General features: G+C 50.4%; 2 protein-coding genes across 2 annotated transcripts in view; one reads left to right on the top strand and one right to left on the bottom strand.

Annotated features, from left to right (window-relative positions):
- The window catches only part of SQSTM1 (sequestosome 1), a 479,040-nt gene that overhangs the window by 20,682 nt on the left and 438,325 nt on the right, over positions 1 to 20,033 (top strand). The gene's annotated exons all lie outside the window — the stretch shown is intronic.
- Positions 986 to 20,033, bottom strand: part of TBC1D9B (TBC1 domain family member 9B) — a 37,315-nt gene continuing 18,267 nt past the window's right edge. The window contains exons 7-21 of the mRNA XM_049778215.1: positions 19,745 to 19,942; positions 15,327 to 15,479; positions 14,571 to 14,721; positions 13,833 to 14,047; positions 12,036 to 12,153; positions 10,436 to 10,721; positions 9,573 to 9,702; positions 9,394 to 9,492; positions 9,028 to 9,096; positions 7,299 to 7,542; positions 7,084 to 7,149; positions 6,111 to 6,182; positions 5,049 to 5,141; positions 3,866 to 3,972; positions 986 to 2,090 (exon numbers count right to left, since the gene is read on the bottom strand). Of these exons, the coding sequence (XP_049634172.1) occupies positions 1,269 to 2,090; positions 3,866 to 3,972; positions 5,049 to 5,141; positions 6,111 to 6,182; positions 7,084 to 7,149; positions 7,299 to 7,542; positions 9,028 to 9,096; positions 9,394 to 9,492; positions 9,573 to 9,702; positions 10,436 to 10,721; positions 12,036 to 12,153; positions 13,833 to 14,047; positions 14,571 to 14,721; positions 15,327 to 15,479; positions 19,745 to 19,942 (2,823 nt within the window). The 3' untranslated portion in view covers positions 986 to 1,268. The remainder of the gene's footprint in view (positions 2,091 to 3,865; positions 3,973 to 5,048; positions 5,142 to 6,110; positions 6,183 to 7,083; positions 7,150 to 7,298; positions 7,543 to 9,027; positions 9,097 to 9,393; positions 9,493 to 9,572; positions 9,703 to 10,435; positions 10,722 to 12,035; positions 12,154 to 13,832; positions 14,048 to 14,570; positions 14,722 to 15,326; positions 15,480 to 19,744; positions 19,943 to 20,033) is intronic.

The following is a 20,033-nucleotide window of genomic DNA, read 5'->3' as shown; positions in this document are numbered from 1 at the left end:
TTGGAGGCATATAAAACATTTAAATTCCAAGTTTTTGGACTCTGTCTGATCAAATCAATGAGGCTTTTTTTTTTTTTTTGAGGGTGGAAGGGGGCGTGGGAGCAACACTTGGTGGTGTTGAGAGGCTTTTCTGACCCTGAACAAGAGGGTAATCCTAGTGGGGCTGGGGTTGAGGTAACCATAAAATGCTGGGGATCAAGGCTCAGTTGCATTTGAGCCAAGAGCCTTACCCTGGTGTTAGCATCCCAGGGCCCATTTGAGGCTTTGAGCAGGGGTTAGTCCTGGCTCTGGACTCAGGAATTACTTTTGGCAGTGCTTGCAGGATCTTATGGGTGCTGGGGATAGAACTTGGGTCAGACAGATGCAAGGCAAGTGACCAACCCACCGTGTCATCTCTCCCATCCAAGTTTAATTTTCTTAAATGTCTGTTTCCTTCTAGTCAGAAATAGGTTCTATAACAAATGCTCAGAAATCAGGGCAAAGCACGAGGAACAATTAGTGTAAATAGTGGAAAGTGAAGGATGTTGACTGATAATGACTTTTCTTCAAGGGGTTAAAAAACTTACTACTTAGCTTTCTCGTTGTGTGTTTTGGAGAATGCATGAACCAGAAATTGTGACTCAGTTAATATTGTAGATATTAATTTTCAAGTAGCTATAAAAATATCAAGAGAAACAAAGTACATTATGATTTGCCAGGGGCTAGAGGTTGAAACCAGAGGAGGGGCTTTCTTGGGTTGTTTAAACAAACAATAAAAATAACAATAATAATAATCATAGGGTGGGAGCAGTAGTAAAGTGGGTAAGGCTCTTGCTTTGCATTAGGCCCACAAGATCTGGACCTCTGGTACCCCTTGGCATCCATCCCACCCCAGTCCCACCAGGACTGATCCCTGAGCCCAGAGCCAGCAGTAAACTGGCAGAAGTTGAGGGAAGCAGGATGGAGGGCACCAGGCAAGCTCTGCACACAGTATATGTAGTTCCTTGGGTTTATTAAGGCATGGAGAGCAGTAATGCTGGCACAGCTGGAGTATGTGGGGTAGGATTTTGGAGGTGGTGGCACCTCCAAAGTGAGTCATGGGCACACCCCCAGTGAGGTTGGCAGCCAGAAGCCCTGGAAATGCTCAGGTCCTTCCCTGTACCTGGATGCTCTAAGGGCTAAAAGACAAGGTAATGGTGTAAGCTAGGGAGAAAGGGCAAGGTCCTTGCCTTTTCTACCCGTGACTTCTGGGGAGCTAGGAAAGGGGTAGTGAAGCCTGGAATGGCACCTCAGACAGATCCACTGCACTGTTCTAAGGGGTCACTGCAGGTGCTGAGCTGTCGTTCCACTTTCTTCTGGTCCCGGATCTTGGCACCCAGCTCCACACGCTTCTCAAAGAAGGTCACCAGTGCTGGTTCGGTGAGGACAGATGCCAGGATTTGCTCGAAGGAGATGCACCAGTCCGCATCCACGGTGCCCTCAGCCCGCACTGTAGCATCCACAGCAGCCTCAGATTTGACTGCGGTATTCACGGTGCCCTTGTCCCTCACCTCAGTGTCCATGGTGGCCTCGGCCTTCACTGCAGCATCCTCAGTGCCCTCAGCCCTGGCCATTCCTGCAGCCACCTGGGCCCCCACCACAAGCACCATTTCCTCTGCCAGGTCATCGCAGGGGAGTGAGCTGGCACTCACCACCGAGAAAGACGACACAGACAGATCATCTTTGGTGTCCTCGTCCCACAGTGGGGATGCGGCACCTGGGCCTTCGCCACTGCCCTCCTCCCCCACCACCTGGCTTTCAAGCGGGGTTTTGTGCATTTGACTGTCCCCGCCTGCTTTGGCTTGTGGGTCCCCTGTAGCATCTGCCTCGGAGTCCTGGGGAGTCTCCAGAGGCTGCAGGAGTGGTGTCTCCTCCACTTCTGACTCTCCCTCCTCTTCCAGGCTGCCTTCCAGGATCTTCTGGTCAGAGGTGCGATGTGAGAACCTCTTCCCCACCTCACCTATGCGCAGCAGCAGGCTGGCCACGGTGGCAATGGCATGGTACAGTTCTTGCTCCTGGGAGTCCTCACTGAACATATTGTACAAGGTCTTGCACAGCTCGATAAACTGCTCCTGCAGGGGGCCAGAGTCATGGCGATATAGGCACCTTCTCAATACCCCATACCTCCCACTAACCATCAATCACCACTTTGAGCGGAGTTAGGGTCAGCTGCAGCAGGGAAGCCATGCTCAACAATACTTGGTCTGACTGGAGGGTGCCATCAGTGCCACACCTCGGTGATAGGATCTAACTGAGGTCTCATGCATGTGCGCAGACAATAATCTTTTGTTCTGGAATCAGCAGGTTGAGGAGGGGGAGCTTTTTAGCTCCTCTCTTTTCATCTGGGTCAGCTGGTGGGGGTTGGGGCTGGTGGGAGGCTAGGCCCAGAAGCTCAGATCCTGAGAATAGGCTGAAGCCAACCACTCTTGGGGAGTTCTCTCTTTCTTGTTTTGGGCCTCAGTAGTTACTCCTGGCTCTGCACTCAGGAATCATTCCTGGTAGTGCTTGAGATTTCCCAGCACTGCATTGGCTCCCCCAAGCTCTGCCAGAAAGAAGCCCTGACCACGGGGCAAAAGTCAACCCTGAGCATTACTAGATGTGTCCCTAATACCCATACCCTCAAAACAAGAATAGTTTTATGGTGGGGGTTATCTACAGTGGGAATGGGGGAGGTCATAATTAGAAGGTCTCAGTTCAGAACATCCTCTCCACAGAGAGCAACAGAGAAGGGGGGCATATGCTGGGAGCTGCTGGTAGGAAAAGGAGGATGTACTCCCCTCTGTGGCGGGTAATTTGCTCTGATCATGAACAGTGCTCATCCTCTATACACTGTGGCCCATGAGGCCCTATAATCCCAATCCTGACAGATCTTTGATCCAGCAGGAGGTGTGTGGGACTTACTTAGAATCTTTCCGTAGTGCCCTGGCTGCATGCTCAGAACTTTCCACAGGGCTCTGGCCAGGGCTCAGAACCTTCCCATAGGGGGAAGAAATCTACAAGTGGATATGATGGCTGTTAACTCTTCCCATGTAGACTGGTCGGGTTGACAGCTCTAGGGTCTTTTTCCAAACAGGGCAGGCAAATCCTCCTTTTTTTCTGAAGGCACAAAAGCCCTCAGCCACACCTGATATCCTGACAGAAGCTGCCCAATTCCACACTTGGACCTTATCAAACTGCCAAGCCACCCAGTTGTTCCAGACCTATAGCTCCTGGGCCTTGCAGCTACAGGACACCTCCAAGTTTCATAGTATAGTCAGCCCAGTAGGATCACACCAAATCTGGTGCGAAAGTTGCATAGGATACTATTGAGCCAGTGAGCTAAAACAGTAACACTGAAGGCTCAACTAGGACCAACCACAGTCCAATAAATCCCGAGACAATGGGTTTAGTAACACCACTGTGAGATACAAAAACTATCACAGAAAAAAAAAAACAAAAAAAAACTATCACAGGTTGACTCTTATTGACCTAAGTTTTGGTAATAACATTGGCCTTTGCGCTATAACAAGCAAGCTGAAATGAATTTGTGTCTTTAAGGGGTAAGGCTGAAGGGTGGGTAGAAAACTGGGAACACTAGTGGAGGGAAGGTGATATTGGTAATAGGGTTGATTTGAAAGCATTTAATGCCTGTAACAATTGTATTAAGAAGAACATGGTATATTATGTTAAATTAAGTTTTTTTTAAATTCAGTTTTTTAAAATAAAAACAAAAAAGAAACCTTCCAGTAGGGTCGTCACTCAGGCTTGAAACATTCAAATAGGGTGCTATCTGTGGGCTCAAAATCTTCTACAGGGGTCCTAGCTGTGGGCTCAGAACCTTCTAGAAGAGATCAGGCTCTGAACTTACCTGGTTCATTTTGGGAAGATCCTTGATGGTCTCCTTCTGGGCTTCCTTCTCTTTTGCCCACATTCGCAGGTAATGCCGATAATCGGGGGCACTGGTCCCTTTGTTCTCTGAGGGTAGGAGGAGGAGAGGGAGAAGAGAGGTGGTATCATGATGACCATTTCTCTCCTGCAGTTGGGAGGGTCATGTCAGCTGATGACAATACCCTCACATGCATAGAAGAGGGAGGAAGTCAGGAGGGACCAAAAAGGGGCCTGGCAGTGAGCAGGGTATCCCTGGGAGGTGCAGAGGTCAGAGGTGCCTGGAGCCCAGCTTCTAAAACTTGAGTGCTAACACCTATTCATAACTGAATATGGTGATTGTGGCAAGTTAATGTTTTTGTATTTGCAGAGGGGAAGAGGGTATTGGGCCATAACCGGCACTGCTCAGAGCTAACTCCTGATTCTTTGCTCAGGGCTCACTCCTGGATCTGTGCTAAGGATCACTCTTTATGGAACTCTGGGGACATTATAGGGATGATTGATCCTGGGTCTGCTGTGAGCAAGAATAGCATTCTGTACTATTTCTCTGGCCCAGAACTAAATTTAATTTATATATTTATACACTTTGGGATCACTCCCTTATTTATGTATTTATTTACTTTGGGATCACTCCCAGCAGTGCTCAAGGTTAACACTCGGCTCTGAGTTTGGTATCACTCCTAGCTCTAAACTCAGGAGTCCCTCCTGACTTCTGGCTTTGTACTCAGGAATCTCTCCAACTCTGTTCTCAGGGATCACTCCTGGTGTTCTGTGCTCAGAGATGGCTTCTAGAAGGGCTTGAAGACCCTTTTATGATTTATTATCAGTAAATGCTGTAAGATCCATATTATGTTCCTATGGATCCATGGAGGGGCAATGGGTGGTCTGTATTTCAATTTGGTGGCAAATTGAAAAAGTAAAAGTTGAAGGAACAGCGCCTCTCGCTCTGTACCTCTGTTCCTCAGCAATTCTGGCTGGAGCCCCATTCTGACCTGGTTCCTCTCCAGTGAACCTTCTCTTAAGCCTCATGCTAGAGGCCTCATCTGGATGTGATGTTCACTTATAACCCCCTTCCTTAAAATATCCTGGAGGTGAAACTTCAGGCAGTGAGAAATGAAGGATCAGATTGAGGGAAGAGTGCTGCCACCCCCCCAGGAACCCCGTACCAGCCCCTGGGGAGGTCTGCTGGGGTTGGCTTCCTTGTTTCTCCCCCACATCCTTTCTTGGAAGTCCCTCGTGTTCCTTCTCCGGTAAGGCTCCTGCAGGAAAGATGCAGAGAACATGTCTTGAGGCCAGACCATGGCTGTTAGCAATGATTTTTTTAAGGGCCACACCCAGCAATGCTCAGGGCTGACTCCTGGCTCTGAGATCAGAGATCACTCCCAACAGCGTTTGGGGAATATATGGGGTGTCAGGCATTGAGCACCTGTCAGCTGCATGCTAAGCAAGTTCCCTGCCTGCCATACTATTGCTCCAGACCCCAGATGTGATTTTTATTTTTATTTATTTATTTTTGGGTTACACCTGGTGGCGCTCAGGGGTTACTCCTAGCTCTGCATTCAGAGATTGCTCCTGGCAGGCATGGGGGACCATATGGGATGCCGGCATTGAACCACCATCCGTCCTGAATTGGCTGCATGCAAGGCAAACGCCCTGCCACTGTGCTATCTCTCTGGCCCCAGATGTGATATTTCTTAAATGATGTGGTAACTCTGCAGGCAGTGTGCCTACCTGGCTTGCATCTGACCTGGGTTTAGTTCCTGGCATCCCATATGGTCCCCAAGCACTACCAGGAGTAATTCCTGAGTGCAGAACCAAAAACCAAAAAATAAAATAAAAATGATGTGGTAGAGGGGCAGGGGTCGAATCCTGGTGGGACTGAACCTGGGTCTCTGAGCGCCAGCAAGCAGCATCGCTCTGATGGCCCTTTCCCTGAAATCTTTATGGGGACAGAACATGAAGCTGCCTCCATGAGACTTCCCTAGCTCTTTTGCCAGGTCCCCATTATCCCCCACTGCCTGGACTAGGTTTCTTTTGCCCAAGAGCGATTCAGGCTGGCTGGTGTGTCCAGCAAGGGTGCCTTGGGAGCTGAGATTAGAGAGCTGAGGAGTTAAGGGTCAGGGAAGGGAGGCAGGCTATGGGCCCAGGGAGACCAGGGAGAGGAAGAATATGCCCCTAGGAGCGGAGACCCCATGGCTACCCACAACCCCATGAGCACCATGACTCACCCTCGGGGGCACAGTCCTGGGTGAAGTATTGGGTGGCTTCCAGGGCCGACTCCGCCTCATCAGCATTCAGAGCTGGGTTCAGAGAGAAGGAGAGTATGGTGTGGAGGTTTTGTAGCCATTGCCAACTCCCCCAGTAGGTACTGTAACTTTGGGGGTGGGGGTGGGCAGTACAAAGAGCAGTGGCTGGGACTGGGCTAGCAAACTTGCCTCTGCTGGAATGCTCTAATTCTCACCCAGGTTGAGCCCCTTTTCAGAGCAAAACTTTCTGGAACCAGTGCTCCACTCTATCACCCAGGGTGAGCCCATATCAGCACCCCAGAATGTGGGAGGTGGAATTTGGGGCAAGGAGCAGATGACTGGATTGTGAGTACTCCACTTAAAGAAGGGCCCTGCACCTGGGTAAACAGGCCCCTGCTAAAAGAGAGAAAGAGGAGGGATATGTGTGGAGGGAGAGAGACAAAGACAGAGGGAATAAAGCAGGGCAAGCACAGGCTTAAACCTGAGAGTCCAAGTTCCATCGCTATCACCACATGGGGCCTCCCTTAACTCCAAAGAAAACCCTAGTACAACAAGGTTCTATGAAGGGCCCAAGAAAAGCAGGTAAGGTGCTTGCCTTGCACAGTGTCAACCTGGGTTTGATCTCAGCATCATATAAGGTTCTCCGAATCCCACCAGGAAATGATCCCTGAGCATAGAGGCACACTGGATGTGGCCCCAAGACAATAAAATACCCCCAAATCAAACAGACTGTTGAGCAATGGAAGGGGGGACAAAAAAGAATAAACTCAAGAAATACTGAGTTTACGAGTAAGATTCTACTTCCAGGGTTCCCTCCCACCCCCAACCCCAGAGACCGCCCCCCTTTTCCTGCATGGGCGAACCCAGATCATGTGACCAAAGACCCAGTACCCATAGCAGGAGTGAAAAACTACAGCCTGCTTGGATATTCAGGGATTTTGGGGGTGGGCCTCACCTGGGGGCAGGTGCAGTTTATACAGTGCCTTCAGCTTGTCAGTCAGATCTCCATGGTACATCCCACCTGTGGAGGGGACAGCGGGAGGTGGCACCCAAAGCTAGCACATCTCTGCCCTCTCCCCCATCACCCCAGAAGCAGAAGGTGGGCAGAATCTGTGGTAGGTGGGGTCTGTGGTAATGGGGACACCAGAGGCAGCGGGCGGGCAGACGCACTCATGCCAGTCACGAACTCCTTGAAGTTGATGAGCAGGTCCCTGTTGGCATCCAAGAGACGGAACATGCGAGCGGCCAGCACGGATGTGTGGGCCCCGCAGGCCCAAGGTGCCAGGGCAGCGAAGAGCTCCTGGAACTGGGAGCCATCGATGCGGTACTGCTCCAGATAGGGCAGGCTGGGATCCCGGCGCCCAGCAGCAGGGTGCTGACTGACCCCCCAGTACTGGCTTGTCAGGTGCTTGGCCTACGGAGAGGGGTGTGATATAGGAGCTGAGTCAGAACCAGAGGAAATTGGGTGGGAAGATGGATGGGAACAGAAGGCAAGGAGGTGCTTCTATTCATGTAGGACCTTTCCCCTTGTTCCCTTTGTATATGTTAATGGCACCGAAGTCTGAGCCAGAACTATAACAGTGGTAGGGAGCTTGCCTTGCTCAGGCCGACCCAGGTTCAACCCCCAGCATCTTATATGGCACCCTGATCCTCCCAGACATGATTTCTAAGCGCAGAACCAGTTGTAAACCCTAAGCGCCACTGGGTATGGCCCAAAAACCTAAATAAATAAAAAGAGGACAGAAATCTCCACACTGTGTGAACCCTCAGTCCACAGGGTGGGGCCTGACCCACATCCAGCCCCTAGGATACATCTACCAAGTCTGCTCCACAGTGACAGACTTGGTAGGGGGTTGGATAAGGGGTATTTGGGGGGGGGGAGGTACATAACTTCTGGGCCCGGAGAGATGGCACAGCAGCGTTTGCCTTGCAAGCATCCGATCCAGGACCAAAGGTAGTTGGTTCGAATCCCGGTGCCCCATATGGTCCCCCGTGCCTGCCAGGAGCTATTTCTGAGCAGACAGCCAGGAGTAACCCCTGAGCACTGCCGGGTGTGGCCCAAAAACCAAAAAATAAAATAAAATAAAATAAAATAAAATAAAATAAAATAAAATAAAAAGAAAAACATAACTTCTTCATGTCAGGACACCTAAGATAAATCTTTTTTTGTTTGTTTTAGTTTTTGTTTTTGGGCCATATAGGATGGTGCTCAGGGGTTACTTCTGGCTCTGAGCTCAGAAATAGATTCTGGCAGGCATGGGGGACCATATGAGATGCTGGGATTTGAAACACTGTCTGTCCTGAATCAGCTGCTTGCAAGGCAAACACCTTACTGCTGTACTATCTCTCCGGCCCTGTAAGATAAATTTGAGGAGAAAAGCTTCATGAGACCCTCAAACGTGGAGAGCCTGGCAGCATGTGTGTGCAACTAGATCCAGCCATGCCTGAAGGTGTCTTTCTAGAGTCCCAGTGGTCAGCAACCTGCAGCTTGCGAGGCACATGTGGCTCTTTACACTTTTAATTTGGCTCTTCTCTGTGCCAGGCGGCCGCTCCAGGAGTCAGGACTCTGTTCCTAGCCTCTGTCAGTGTGTGGCTCTCAAGATAAATTTCAATCGTGGTTTTGGCGAGATTTGGATCAGTTGAAAAAAAAGGTTGCCGACCACTGTTCTAGACTGTAATTCCCTGGAGCCAGGGCAGTCTCTCTTCTCTCTGGGTTCAGCTGACCTTCTGACTCATCTGCCCCTGCAGGATGACCTGCCTAAGCTACAGGGAGGGTTCTGCCCCATCATGGGAGGGTGTGAGTGTAAGGATAAGTGCTAAATGTCCTTTTCTCTCTGCCATACTTTGGTTGCCCCCAGGGAATAAGGCCTGGAACTGAGGATGTCCCAATGGCTCTCACCTTAAACAACATGTAGAGCTCCTCCAGCTCCTCGATTGAGAAGCCAATGTCTCCAGGAATGGCTCGGACCTATGAACAAAGAGAAGGCATATCAGCCTGTATGGATTGGGTCTCATACATTTGGGGAACACTCATCCACACCCTCTCTTTGAAAGAATTCCCGCCCCACTCTGAGGTCACCAGCTGCCTGGTCTCCACTCAAAAAATGATGAACACACAGAAGATTCTACAATGTACCAGGACTTTCTCCTTCCAGGGAGATGGAGGAAGGAGGGAGACAGATAGGCTTGTAGCCTTGGAAATTTCCCAGGATGCACCCCTCCCCCCATCTTGCTAGGCAGTGAGCCCCGTGCTTCTGCTCCCTACCACACTCCTCTTTGTCGTGTCTTCCAGGGACTGAATCACTTTGAGCCGTTGTTTAAACCGCATCTGCTCAATACTGTCGGTCCTCAGACTGCTGAATTTCTAGGTACCAGGAATGATAACGTGAGTGTGAGACACAATGCCCTAGTCTGGTCCCTGCCATCCCTGTGTGGAGTACTGACCTCATAGGACAACTTTAGCAGGTCGAAGATGTCCACTTGAGCTGGTGGGGTGTCCCCACTCGTCAGCAGGGCATGGAGGTGTGGGACAGGTGGGGAGATGCTCTGGCGATTTACCACATTGTCCAGGTATCTGTGGATATGGAGACGAGGGACCCCGCAAGCCCCAGTGGGACAGGATTCAGGGGTGTGGAGCCCCCAAAAACGAGGGGGGTTAGGGGGAATGGTGGGACAGAGGAGGGAAGTAGAGGAGAATCTGAGACCCTCCTGCAGGCTCCAAGTGAGAGACAGGGCTGAGGAAAGGCAGGGCAAGGGGCTCTCATCCAGAAAGTATGGGTGTTAGAGGCACCCGTCTTGGGGAATCCTGCCCACGGGAGCACCCCCTGCTGCTCCTTAGTGGGAGCCTCACATCAACCAAGGAGCTTGGAGCCCCACTAGAAGGGATCCCTGGTAGCACCACAGTGAAGCCCCCAACAGAACCAAGCTCAAGCTCCCTGTGGAAACTCGCCAGGCCTTTCTGGTGACCACCGTGACTGCCAGGACACAGGGGAAATGCATTCCTAGGGGTGGGGACCCAGGGGTCTACATGTCACCAGCCATATGCCACATTTGGGCGAGGCTGAAACAGGGCAGTATGGATCAAGAGGGTCTATAGAGGCCCCTCTGGTGTCCCCGAGAGTCTTGTGTGTGGGCCCAGATGGGCAAGGCCAGATGCTACCGAAGGATGCAGAAGTAGATGGACTGAGGGTTGGTGCAGCACCCTGGGCAGAGAGGGCAGGACGAGGACCTAGGGCAGGTGGGGTAGTGGGGGGCAGGATCCCCTGGGGCCAGCCCTGCACAGGCAGGGAGAGTATAGGCTTGGTCACCTGCCCAGGATGGTCATGGCTTCGCCCTCATCACTGCAGGCCAGCAGTGCCTCGGCGTTGGCATCCAGGATGGCCAGTGCCAGCTGTAGGATCACCTTGATGCCCTCATAGAAGAAGCAGTCAACGACCACCACGGCACTCTCAAAGGGCATGACGCTGAGGAAGAGCGTGAGGAACCACGACAGCGAGATGCTGGAGATGACACCCAGTTCCCGCATGCCGGCCCACAGCGACGGCAGCAGCTCCCGTGTCAACTCCTCAAAGATGCCCTGGTCCACCAGCGCCCCTAGAGGGCAGAGCAGGTTAGAGAGAGGGGTGTGTGTATCTGTGTGTATGGTTTTCTCTACTTTCTTTTCTTTTTTGTTTTGTTTTGTTTTGCTTTTGGGCCGCACACCCGATGGTGCTCAAAAGTTACTCCTTGCTCTGGTTAAGGAATTACTCCTGGTGGTTCTGAGAACCATATGGGATGCTGGGAATTGAACCTGGTTCAGCCTGCATACAAGTACCCTAATTGCGGGGCTGGAGAGATAGCATGGAGGTAAGGTGTTTGCCTTGCATGTGGAAGGACGGTGGTTCGAATCCCAGCATCCCATATGGTCCCCTGAGCCTGCCAAGAGCGATTTCTGAGCTCATAGCCAGGAGTAACCCCTGAGTGCTGCTGGGTGTGACCCAAAAAGACCAAAAAAAAAAAAAAATTAAACCAAGTACCCTAATTGCTGTACTACTAACTCTGACTCCCCCTTTATTTGGGGGTGAGAACCAGCGATACTCAGGGGTTACTCCTTGTAGTACTTGAGGACCATGTGAGAAGCCAGGGATCGAACCGGGTTGATTATATATAATAAAGCACCCAACCAGCTGTATTGTGATTTGGGCCTTCTTTCTTATTCTTCCCTTTCCTTTTCTCTTTTCTGCCAGACCCAGCAATATTCAAGCTTAACTCCTGCTCTGTGGCCAAATATCACTCACAACAGGGCAGGATGCCCCTTACTGGTCACCTACCTGAAAACTTAACCACTTTACTATATATCTTATCCAGATTTCTTAGTTTTATTTTGTTTTGAGGTCACACAAGAGGTGCTCAGGGCTTGTTCCTGGCTCTACACTCGAAAATAACTCCCGAAGGAACTCAGGAGACCCTATCGGCTGCTGGGCATCAAACCTGGGTCAGCTGCCTGCAAGGAAATGCCCTCCCTGCTCTACTATCGCTCTGACCCTTCTTTTATAGTTTATGAAAATTATTTATTTGGGAGGGGACTGGAGCCATAGTACAGTGGGCAGACGCTTGCCTTGTATGCAGCTGACCTGCATCACATGCCTGGTGCCCTGCCAAGAGGAATTCCTGCGTTTACTTTTTGGTTTTTGGGCCTTACCCTTTGGAAGCCCAGGGGTCAGTCCCATGCAAATACAGCATCAGTCCTGCTGAGGATTCTGTTATTTGTTTCTTGATTTGGGGGGCTCAGGAGAGCCTAAGGCAATGTTCCTAGCTCAGCAGGAATGAATTTCTGTCTACTCCAGCCAGCTACGAAGCACTCTGGCCCTCCTCCCCACACCTTCTTCTAGCAAAACCAGTGAGGGGTCCCTGTTCCCCACCACTCACCCACCACTCGGGTGTTATAATAGTCGGGCAGCATGCGCTCGCAGAGGGCCACCAGCAGCCAGAAGGCCTCTTCCTCATTGCCATAGAGCAGGAGCACGGAAGTCACAATGTTCATGGCCTGCGGGAGTGGGCACAGTGTCAGGCGGGCACAGGGAGGGAGCAGAACAAGCTCAGGGTGCAGATCATCATGCCAGACCTGCCCCCACAAGGCCACACCCCCAGCAGATCACATCCCAACCAGAACTCCCCTCTTTAGACTTGTCCTAGCCACCTCTCCCTTGCCAGACCTGCCTGTACAAGTCCAGGTCCCCCGCCCCTGCAAGAGCTTGGACATACCTTGTTCTAAGAGTAAATTCTATAGGACAAACCATCCCATCTGACTAGGCAATCATTTCATTTGGAGGATAAGGGGCCTCAGTGCCCAAAGCTTGGGTCCCTGTGATTCTCTGACAGGAATGTCAGTGTTTCAATGCCAGGCAACTTCTTATATATATATTTTTTTTTGTTTGTTTGTTTGTTTGTTTGTTTTAGGTCACACCCAGTGGTGTCAGGCTTACTCCTAGCTCCACACTCAGGGCTCACTCCTGGCAGGATCAGGAGACTATAGATGTCCTTTTGTTTATTTTTGGGAGCAGGTCACATCCTGCAATACAGGGATAAATCATATAGGGATGTAGGGAATTGAATCTGGGTCAGGCTAATACAAGGCAAGTGCCCTACCTGCTGAACTATTTTCTTTTTCTTTTATTTTCCTTTTTGTTTCTTTTTGGCCACACCCAGTGGCAGCGCTCAGGGTTACTACTGGCTCTGCGTTCAGAAACTGCTCCTGACAAACTTGGGAGGGACCCTAGGGATGCCGGAAATCAAACCCAGGTCCATTCCATGTCAGTTGCATGTAAGGCAAGGCTCTACTGCTGTGCTATCTCTTGGGTCCCTTTTCTTTTCTTTTCTTTTTTTTTTTTTTTTTCAGGCCACACCCATTTGATGCTCAGCGCTCAGAAATTGCCCCTGGCTTGGGGGGACCATATGGGATGCTGGGGGATCAAACTGCAGTCCTTCCTTGGCTAGCGCTTGCAAGGCAGATACCTTACCACCTCGCCAGCCCCCCGTTTTCTTTTCTTTTTTAATCTCTTTTCTTTTGGTTTCTGAGTTAGACCAGCGGTGCTCAGGTTACACCTGGCTCTGTACTCAGAAATTGCTCCTGGCAGGCTCAGGGAACCATATGGGATACCAGGGATCGAACTACGGTCATCAGTCCCGGGTTGTCTGTGTGCAAAGCAAATGCCCTACTTCTGTGCTATCACTCCAGCCCCCCCCCCCTTTTTAAAATTATTTTGACATTTGGGGCACACCCAGTGGTACTCAGGGCTCACTTCTGGCTCTGTGCTCAGAAATTATTCCTGGCAGTGCTCAGAGAACTATAAGGGATGTCAGGGATTTAGCCTGGGTTGACTGCACGCAAATGTCCTACCCACTGTCTCTGGCCTGTAGACACACAGACACACACACAGACACACACCTTTTGCACTGAAACATGATCACTCCTTACTGCTTCCTTCACACTACTCCCCCTACACACACACACACACACACACACACACACACCCTTTAGCACTGAAACCTACCTATGCTGGGAAGGGGTGGTAGGGCTCTTTACTGCTCCCTCCAAACTACTCCCTCTACATATACTACAAAAAAATAAAATCCACCCAAACAGTAACAGCATCTTCCCCACATTCAGGGGAATGTGTGCTTACAGAGCAAGCTGTGTGTGTTCAGGGGGATGGTGTGGCCCACCTGGCAGTAGCCGATGTTGGGGTTGCGGAAGGCATAGGCTGTGAGTACGCGGCGCAGTGCGGCGATTCCCATATCGTTCTGGAAGGCGGGGTGCTCAGGCATGGAGCGGTGCAGGTCACGCTCAATCTCCTCTGTGGCTAGGCTGTACTTGCCCATGGACTGTGCCACCAGGTGGGCATAGTAACCAGGGTGTGTCACCATCTCGTTCCAAGCCCCTGGTTGGGGGTGATACGGGGGCAAGAAGTCAGGTGCTGGTTTGCTTGCCCCTCCCAGGGGGATTTGGGTGGGTGTCTAGTGTATAAGAAAGAAGAAACATGAAGAGCAATAGGACAGCAGTTATGGAGGGTGCTGGCCTTAGACACGGCTGACTTTGTTAGATCCCCGGCACTCCATAGGATTCTCAGATACTGCTAGGAGTACACCTGAGTGCAGAGCCAGGAGTAAGCCTTGAGTCCTACCGGGTGTGGACCCCCTCAAAATAAAAGAAGAGAGGAGACATTTTGGAGAGAGGGATTTTGTTTCCATGCTGGTACTTTCATGGTTGTTTGCTACTGGTAGTAGGATAGTGTACCTGTCCCTCTGTTCAAATTTACCCTCTAGCCACCCTCCTGTACCCCAGGACACACTTCTGGGCAGGCTGAGACCGACCACCAGAAGCCCCAGAGCTCACCCCTCATTTCCAGCTCACCAGCTGGATGTAGGAGCCTGTTGGGGGGGGGGGGTTCCCCGGCTATTCACCTGAGAAGAGGAGCCAGAGTTCCCCGCGAAGACTTTCAGGGATCCCCTTCAGCACCAATTCCCGTGTCTTGGCAGTGCGGTACATGCACATGCCACGGCCATACTCAAAGAAATGAATGTTCCATGACTCCTCCTTCATCTTCTCCTTGGCCTGCAGGGACAGCATGGGGGAGGGGTAAGGGGACCTCTTGGGGCTGCACTGCTAGGCCCCCTCATGTGATCCATTTTTCCCAAATATAAGAAGGACCCAGCTCCAGCCCAACCCAGACTGGTACTTGAATGGTGGGTGGGGTGGGAGTATCTTGAGTACACTTGGTAAGAGCTATTTGTTCACTTAAAAAAGTAGTTTGAAGGGGCCGGGTAGGTGGCGCTGGAGGTAAGGTGTCTGCCTTGCAAGCGCTAGCCAAGGAAGGACCGCGGTTCGATCCCCCGGCGTCCCATATGGTCCCCCCAAGCCAGGGGCGACTTCTGAGCACATAGCCAGGAGTAACCCCTGAGCGTCAAACGGGTGTGGCCCAAAAACCAAAAAAAAAAAAAAAAAAAAAAAGTAGTTTGAAGAAAAAAAAAATAAGGGGCCGGGTGGTGGCACTAGAGGTAAGGTGCCTGCCTTGCCTGCGCTAGCCTTGGACGGACCGCGGTTCGATCCCCTGCTGTCCCATATGGTCCCCCAAGCCAGGAGCAACTTCTGTAGTTTGGAGGGGCTGGAGAGATAGTACAGTGGGGAGGGCACTGTGGGTATCAGGCCCCAGCACTCACCCCTTTGGCTCCCAGGTCCTCTATGGGTGTGTCCTTCTGGAAGAGTTTCAGCAGACCCTGCGAAGCTGTGGGTGCCTCCAGCACACTAGGCAGTTGGGTTTTCTCCAGGGGTGAGGAAGGGCTGGCAGGCAGTTCCGTAAACTTCTGGGGGCTCTGCAAGATAAAGTCCCTCTAGAATGAGCAATTCCCCTCCCCTTCCTGTACCCCACATAACACAGATATCACCAATAAAATCACCAACCAAAATACAAAATCCACATGCTTTGCTTTCTGGGACCAAGAGACAGTACAAGTAAGTAAAGGTGGTTGGTGGTTCTGACCTAGGTTCGGTCCCTGGCAGCCCAGAGGGATCCCGAGCACTAATAGGAGTAATCCTTGAGTAAAGAACCAAGATAAACTCTGAGCACTGACAGGTATGGCTCCCGTCCCCAAATAAATATCCCAAACCAAAAAGCTGATATTATTTCTTAGGTGGGAAGAAAGCAGAAATTCTGGCTTGATCCCCAAAAGAAGGAAGGAAGGAAGAGAGGGAGGGGAGGTGGGAGGGAAAGGAGGGAGGGAGAGAGGCAGGGAAGAAGACAAGGAAAAGTGAAGAAAACTATAAACATGATTAGGAATTAAAATTATAAACTAGGGCCTGGAGTGATAGCACAGAATTAGGGCATTTGCCTTGCATGCAACTGGCCCAGGACAGATCTGGATTCGATCTCTGGCATCTTATATGGTCACCCAAACCAGGAGCAATTTATTTTGGGGGGAGGGTCATACCTGACGGTATTCAGGGGTTCCTCCTCGTCCTGTGCTCAGAAATTGCTCCTGGCTGGCTTGTGTGCAAGATAAATGCCCTATCACTATGCTATGTCACTCTGGCCCTACCAGGAGCAATTTTTTGGGGGGCGGGTCACACCTGGCAGCGCTCAGGGGTTACTCCTGGTTCTAAGCTCAGAAATCGCTCCTGGCAGGCTCGGGGGACCATATGGGATGCCAGAATTTGAACCATCGTCCTTCAGCGTGCAAGGTAAATGCCCTAAAGCTGTGTTATCTCTCCAGCCCCAACCAGGAACAATTTCTTTATTTCTTTTTTTTTTTTTTTTTTGGTTGTTAGTATTTGGGCCACACCTAGCAGCGCTCAGGGGTTACTCCTGACTATCTGCTCAGAAATAGAAATAGCTTCTGGCAGGCATAGGGGACCATATGGGATGCTGGGATTCGAACCAACCACCTTAGGTTCTGGATTGGCTGCTTACAAGGCAAATGCTGCTGTGTTATCTCTCCAGCCCCCCCAGGAGCAATTTCTAAGTGCAGAGCCAGGAGTAACCCCTGAGTGCTGTCAGTGTGGCTCCACCCCCAAATATATAAGCTAAAATTAATATTTATAAAAATATTATTATGGGCCCGGAGAGATAGCACAGTGGCGTTTGCCTTGCAAGCAGCTGATTCAGGACCAAAGGTGGTTGGTTCGAATCCCGGTGTCCCATAAGGTCCCCTGTGCCTGCCAGGAGCTATTTCTGAGCAGATAGCCAGGAGTAACCCCTGAGCACCGCCGGTGTGGCCCAAAAAATATTATTATAAATATTTATAAATAAAAATTATATTATAAAAATAGGGGCCAGAGAGATAGCATGGAGGTGGGACATTTGCCTTGCAAGCAGAAGGACAGTGGTTCGAATCCCAGTATCCCATAAGGGTCCCCGAGCCTGCCAGGGGTGATTTTTTTTTTGTTGTTGTTTTTTGTTTTTGGGTCACACCCAGCAGCGCTCAGGGGTTACTCCTGGCTCTATGCTCAGAAATCACTCCTGGCACACTCGGGGGACCTTATGGGATGCCGGGATGAACCAATGACCTTCTGCATGAAAGGCAAATGCCTTCCTTCCATGCTATCTCTCCAGCCCCTTCAGGGGTGATTTCTTTTTTTGTTTTTTTGTTTTTGTTTTTTTTGGTTTTTGGGCCACACCTGGCGGTGCTCAGGGGTTACTCCTGGCTGTCTGCTCAGAAATAGCTCCTGGCAGGCACAGGGGACCATATGGGACACCGGGATTCCAACCACCTTTGGTCCTGGATCGGCTGCTTGCAAGGCAAACGCCACTGTGCTATCTCTCCGGGCCCTCGAGTGTGATTTCTAAGTGTAGAGCCAGGAGTAAGCCCTGAGTGTTGCTGGGTGTGACCCAAAAAACAAAAACAAAGCAAAACAAAAAAAACAATTATAGGGGCCAGAGAGACAGCATGGAGGTGGGGCGTTTGCCTTGTTGGCAGAAGGATGGTGGTTCAAATCCCAGCATCCCATATGGTCCCTCCCCTGAGCCTGCCAGGGGGTCATTTCTGAGCTTAGAGCCAGGAGTAACCCCTGAACACTGTCGGGTGTGACCCAAAATCCAAAAAAAATTTTTTTTGGATATCTCTTTATATAAATATTATACAGTTTTAGATATTCATGTTATATATTTATAAACGTATAATGATAATATAATATATAAATATTCCATGCCTGCCAGGAGTAATTCCTGAGTGAAGATCCAGGAATAACCTCTGAGCACTGCCAGATATAACCCAAAACCAAAAGTAAATATTCAAATTAGCTGAAAAGTATCTGAGGCTTGATAGGAGCTCAAAGGACTGTTAGCACAGAGGTAGGACGTTTGCCTTGTAAGCTGCTGACCCAGAACCAATGGTGGTTCAAATCTCAGCATCCCATATGGTCCCCCTTGCCTGCCGGGAGTGATTTCTGAGCAGAGATCCAGGAGTAACCCATAAGCTGCAGGGTGTGGCTCAAAAAAAAAAAACCAACAAAACCAAAACCAAAGCAAAGGACTATGCACACACAGGCTGTGCATGCTGGAGGCTTGAGTTTGACCCCAGAACCACAGATGAATGACCTCCCAAAGAGAATTATATGTGTAACTGGGAAAACATTCACTCAAGTACTAACTTTAGAAGGATTATTGTGGGCTGGGAAGAGGACTCAGAGATAGAGCACATGCACTGGATGAATATGCTGGATTCCATCCCTAGCACAGCTCCCCTCTCCCAACTAATTTGACTGGAAAAGTGAGGATATTGCAAATAAGCTTTGACACTTTTTGTTTGTTTGTTTCTGGGCCACACCCAGTGACACTCGGGGTTATTCCTGGCTAAGCGCTCAGAAGTTGCTCCTGGCTTGGGGGACCATATGAGATGCCTTACTACTTGTGCCACTGCTCTGGCCCCAAGTTTTGGCTTTTTATACTACTCTGGGGGGTCTGGGACACTCTTGGCAGTGTTAGTGGCTCTGTGCTCAACTGGACTCCCTGTTGCTGCTCAGGACCAACCCCTGATGGTTATTATTGATTATGTAGTGTCAGGGATCTAAATAATAGTGGACAGCAAGGAAGCACATCTCTGGCCCTGCAGATACTGTATTTTACAGCGTATAAGAAGACTTTTGAGGGGCCGGAGAGGTAGCATGGAGGTAAGGCATTTGCCTTTCATGCAGGAGGTCATCGGTTCGAATCCCGGCGCCCCATATGGTCCCCTGTGCCTGCCAGGAGCAATTTCTGAGCCTGGAGCCAGGAATAACCCCTGAGCACTGCCAGGTGTGACCCAAAAACCAAAAAAAAAAAAAAAAAAAGAAGACTTTTGAAACAAAAAAGTCAACCGAAAATCGGTGGTCGTCTTATACACCGAGTATATCCCGAAAAATATTTCAATATGCCGCTAAACAAAAATTGTCTGAATATTGCCACAAACCGAATTTTCCAACTCAATCCTGCACCAATCACTGCCAGGCAGCTCGGACCGCCTCTCTGACTCAGCCAATCCAAGCAGGCTTTTTATGCATACAAATTGGACAGTGTCCTGGACCTGAATCTACACTATAAAAAGCCTGCTCAGATTGGCCAGAGTCAAAGAGGATGTCTATTACAGTATAACCTTTGAACCTTTGCTTGTTGTGATTGGCTCACTGTGGTACATACAGTTGCAGCACTGGAACGTTCTGTCTGATACAACGAATATAGGCCTAAACCTATGTTTTAACTGCAAAATTAGGGGGTCGTCTTATACGCCCAGTCGCCTTATACGCTGGCAAATATGGTAAGTGTTTAGAAGAGAGCTTGATGCTGAAGAGAGTTCCATGAGTTAGAGCAAAGACTTGGTGTGGCAGGAATGAATCCCCAAAATAAAGACTGCAGGGATTGGAGGAGACCCTGGCTGAGAAAGCCTGAGCAGTAACGAGGGTTGGTCCCTCTCAGGGACCAACTAACTGCCTGGAACAGTGGTGGTAGGAGCTCCTCTGAGAGAGAGCTTGGTTTTGGGGTGAGTGGGAAGCTTGAGGGTCACCTCCACAGGGGGTGTCTGAGGTATGGTACCTCTGATCAGGCTCTGCTGGTTTCACTTCCCAGCCAGCCACTACCTGTTTCCCAAGAACCTGTCTAGCCCCTCACCTCTAGGTTGGCTCCCCAGGCCTCGTTGCTGGCCTTTGGTGCCTTGGTGGGAGTCTTCTGCAGGAAATCCGAGATCTTCTGAACCAGAAAGTCACGATCCCTCAAATTGGCAAAGAGGAAGGTCATTTTTCCACGGGTGCTGATAGACAGTGGGCTGGGCAGGACGCTGGAGCAGTCAGCCTTCTCCACGATGGTCACCTGGGAGGTGAGGGATCTGTGTGCTGGGGAATCTGTCTCTCCCCCTCAGGGACCCTACCCAGACCCTGAATCTAAGGCTGCCCTTGTGATC

The sequence above is a fragment of the Suncus etruscus genome, chromosome 8 (assembly GCF_024139225.1).
Source record: "Suncus etruscus isolate mSunEtr1 chromosome 8, mSunEtr1.pri.cur, whole genome shotgun sequence".
Taxonomy (NCBI): Eukaryota; Metazoa; Chordata; class Mammalia; order Eulipotyphla; family Soricidae; genus Suncus; species Suncus etruscus.
The sequence above is the reverse complement of the archived record's forward strand: the minus strand, read 5'-3'. Positions and strand labels throughout refer to the sequence as shown.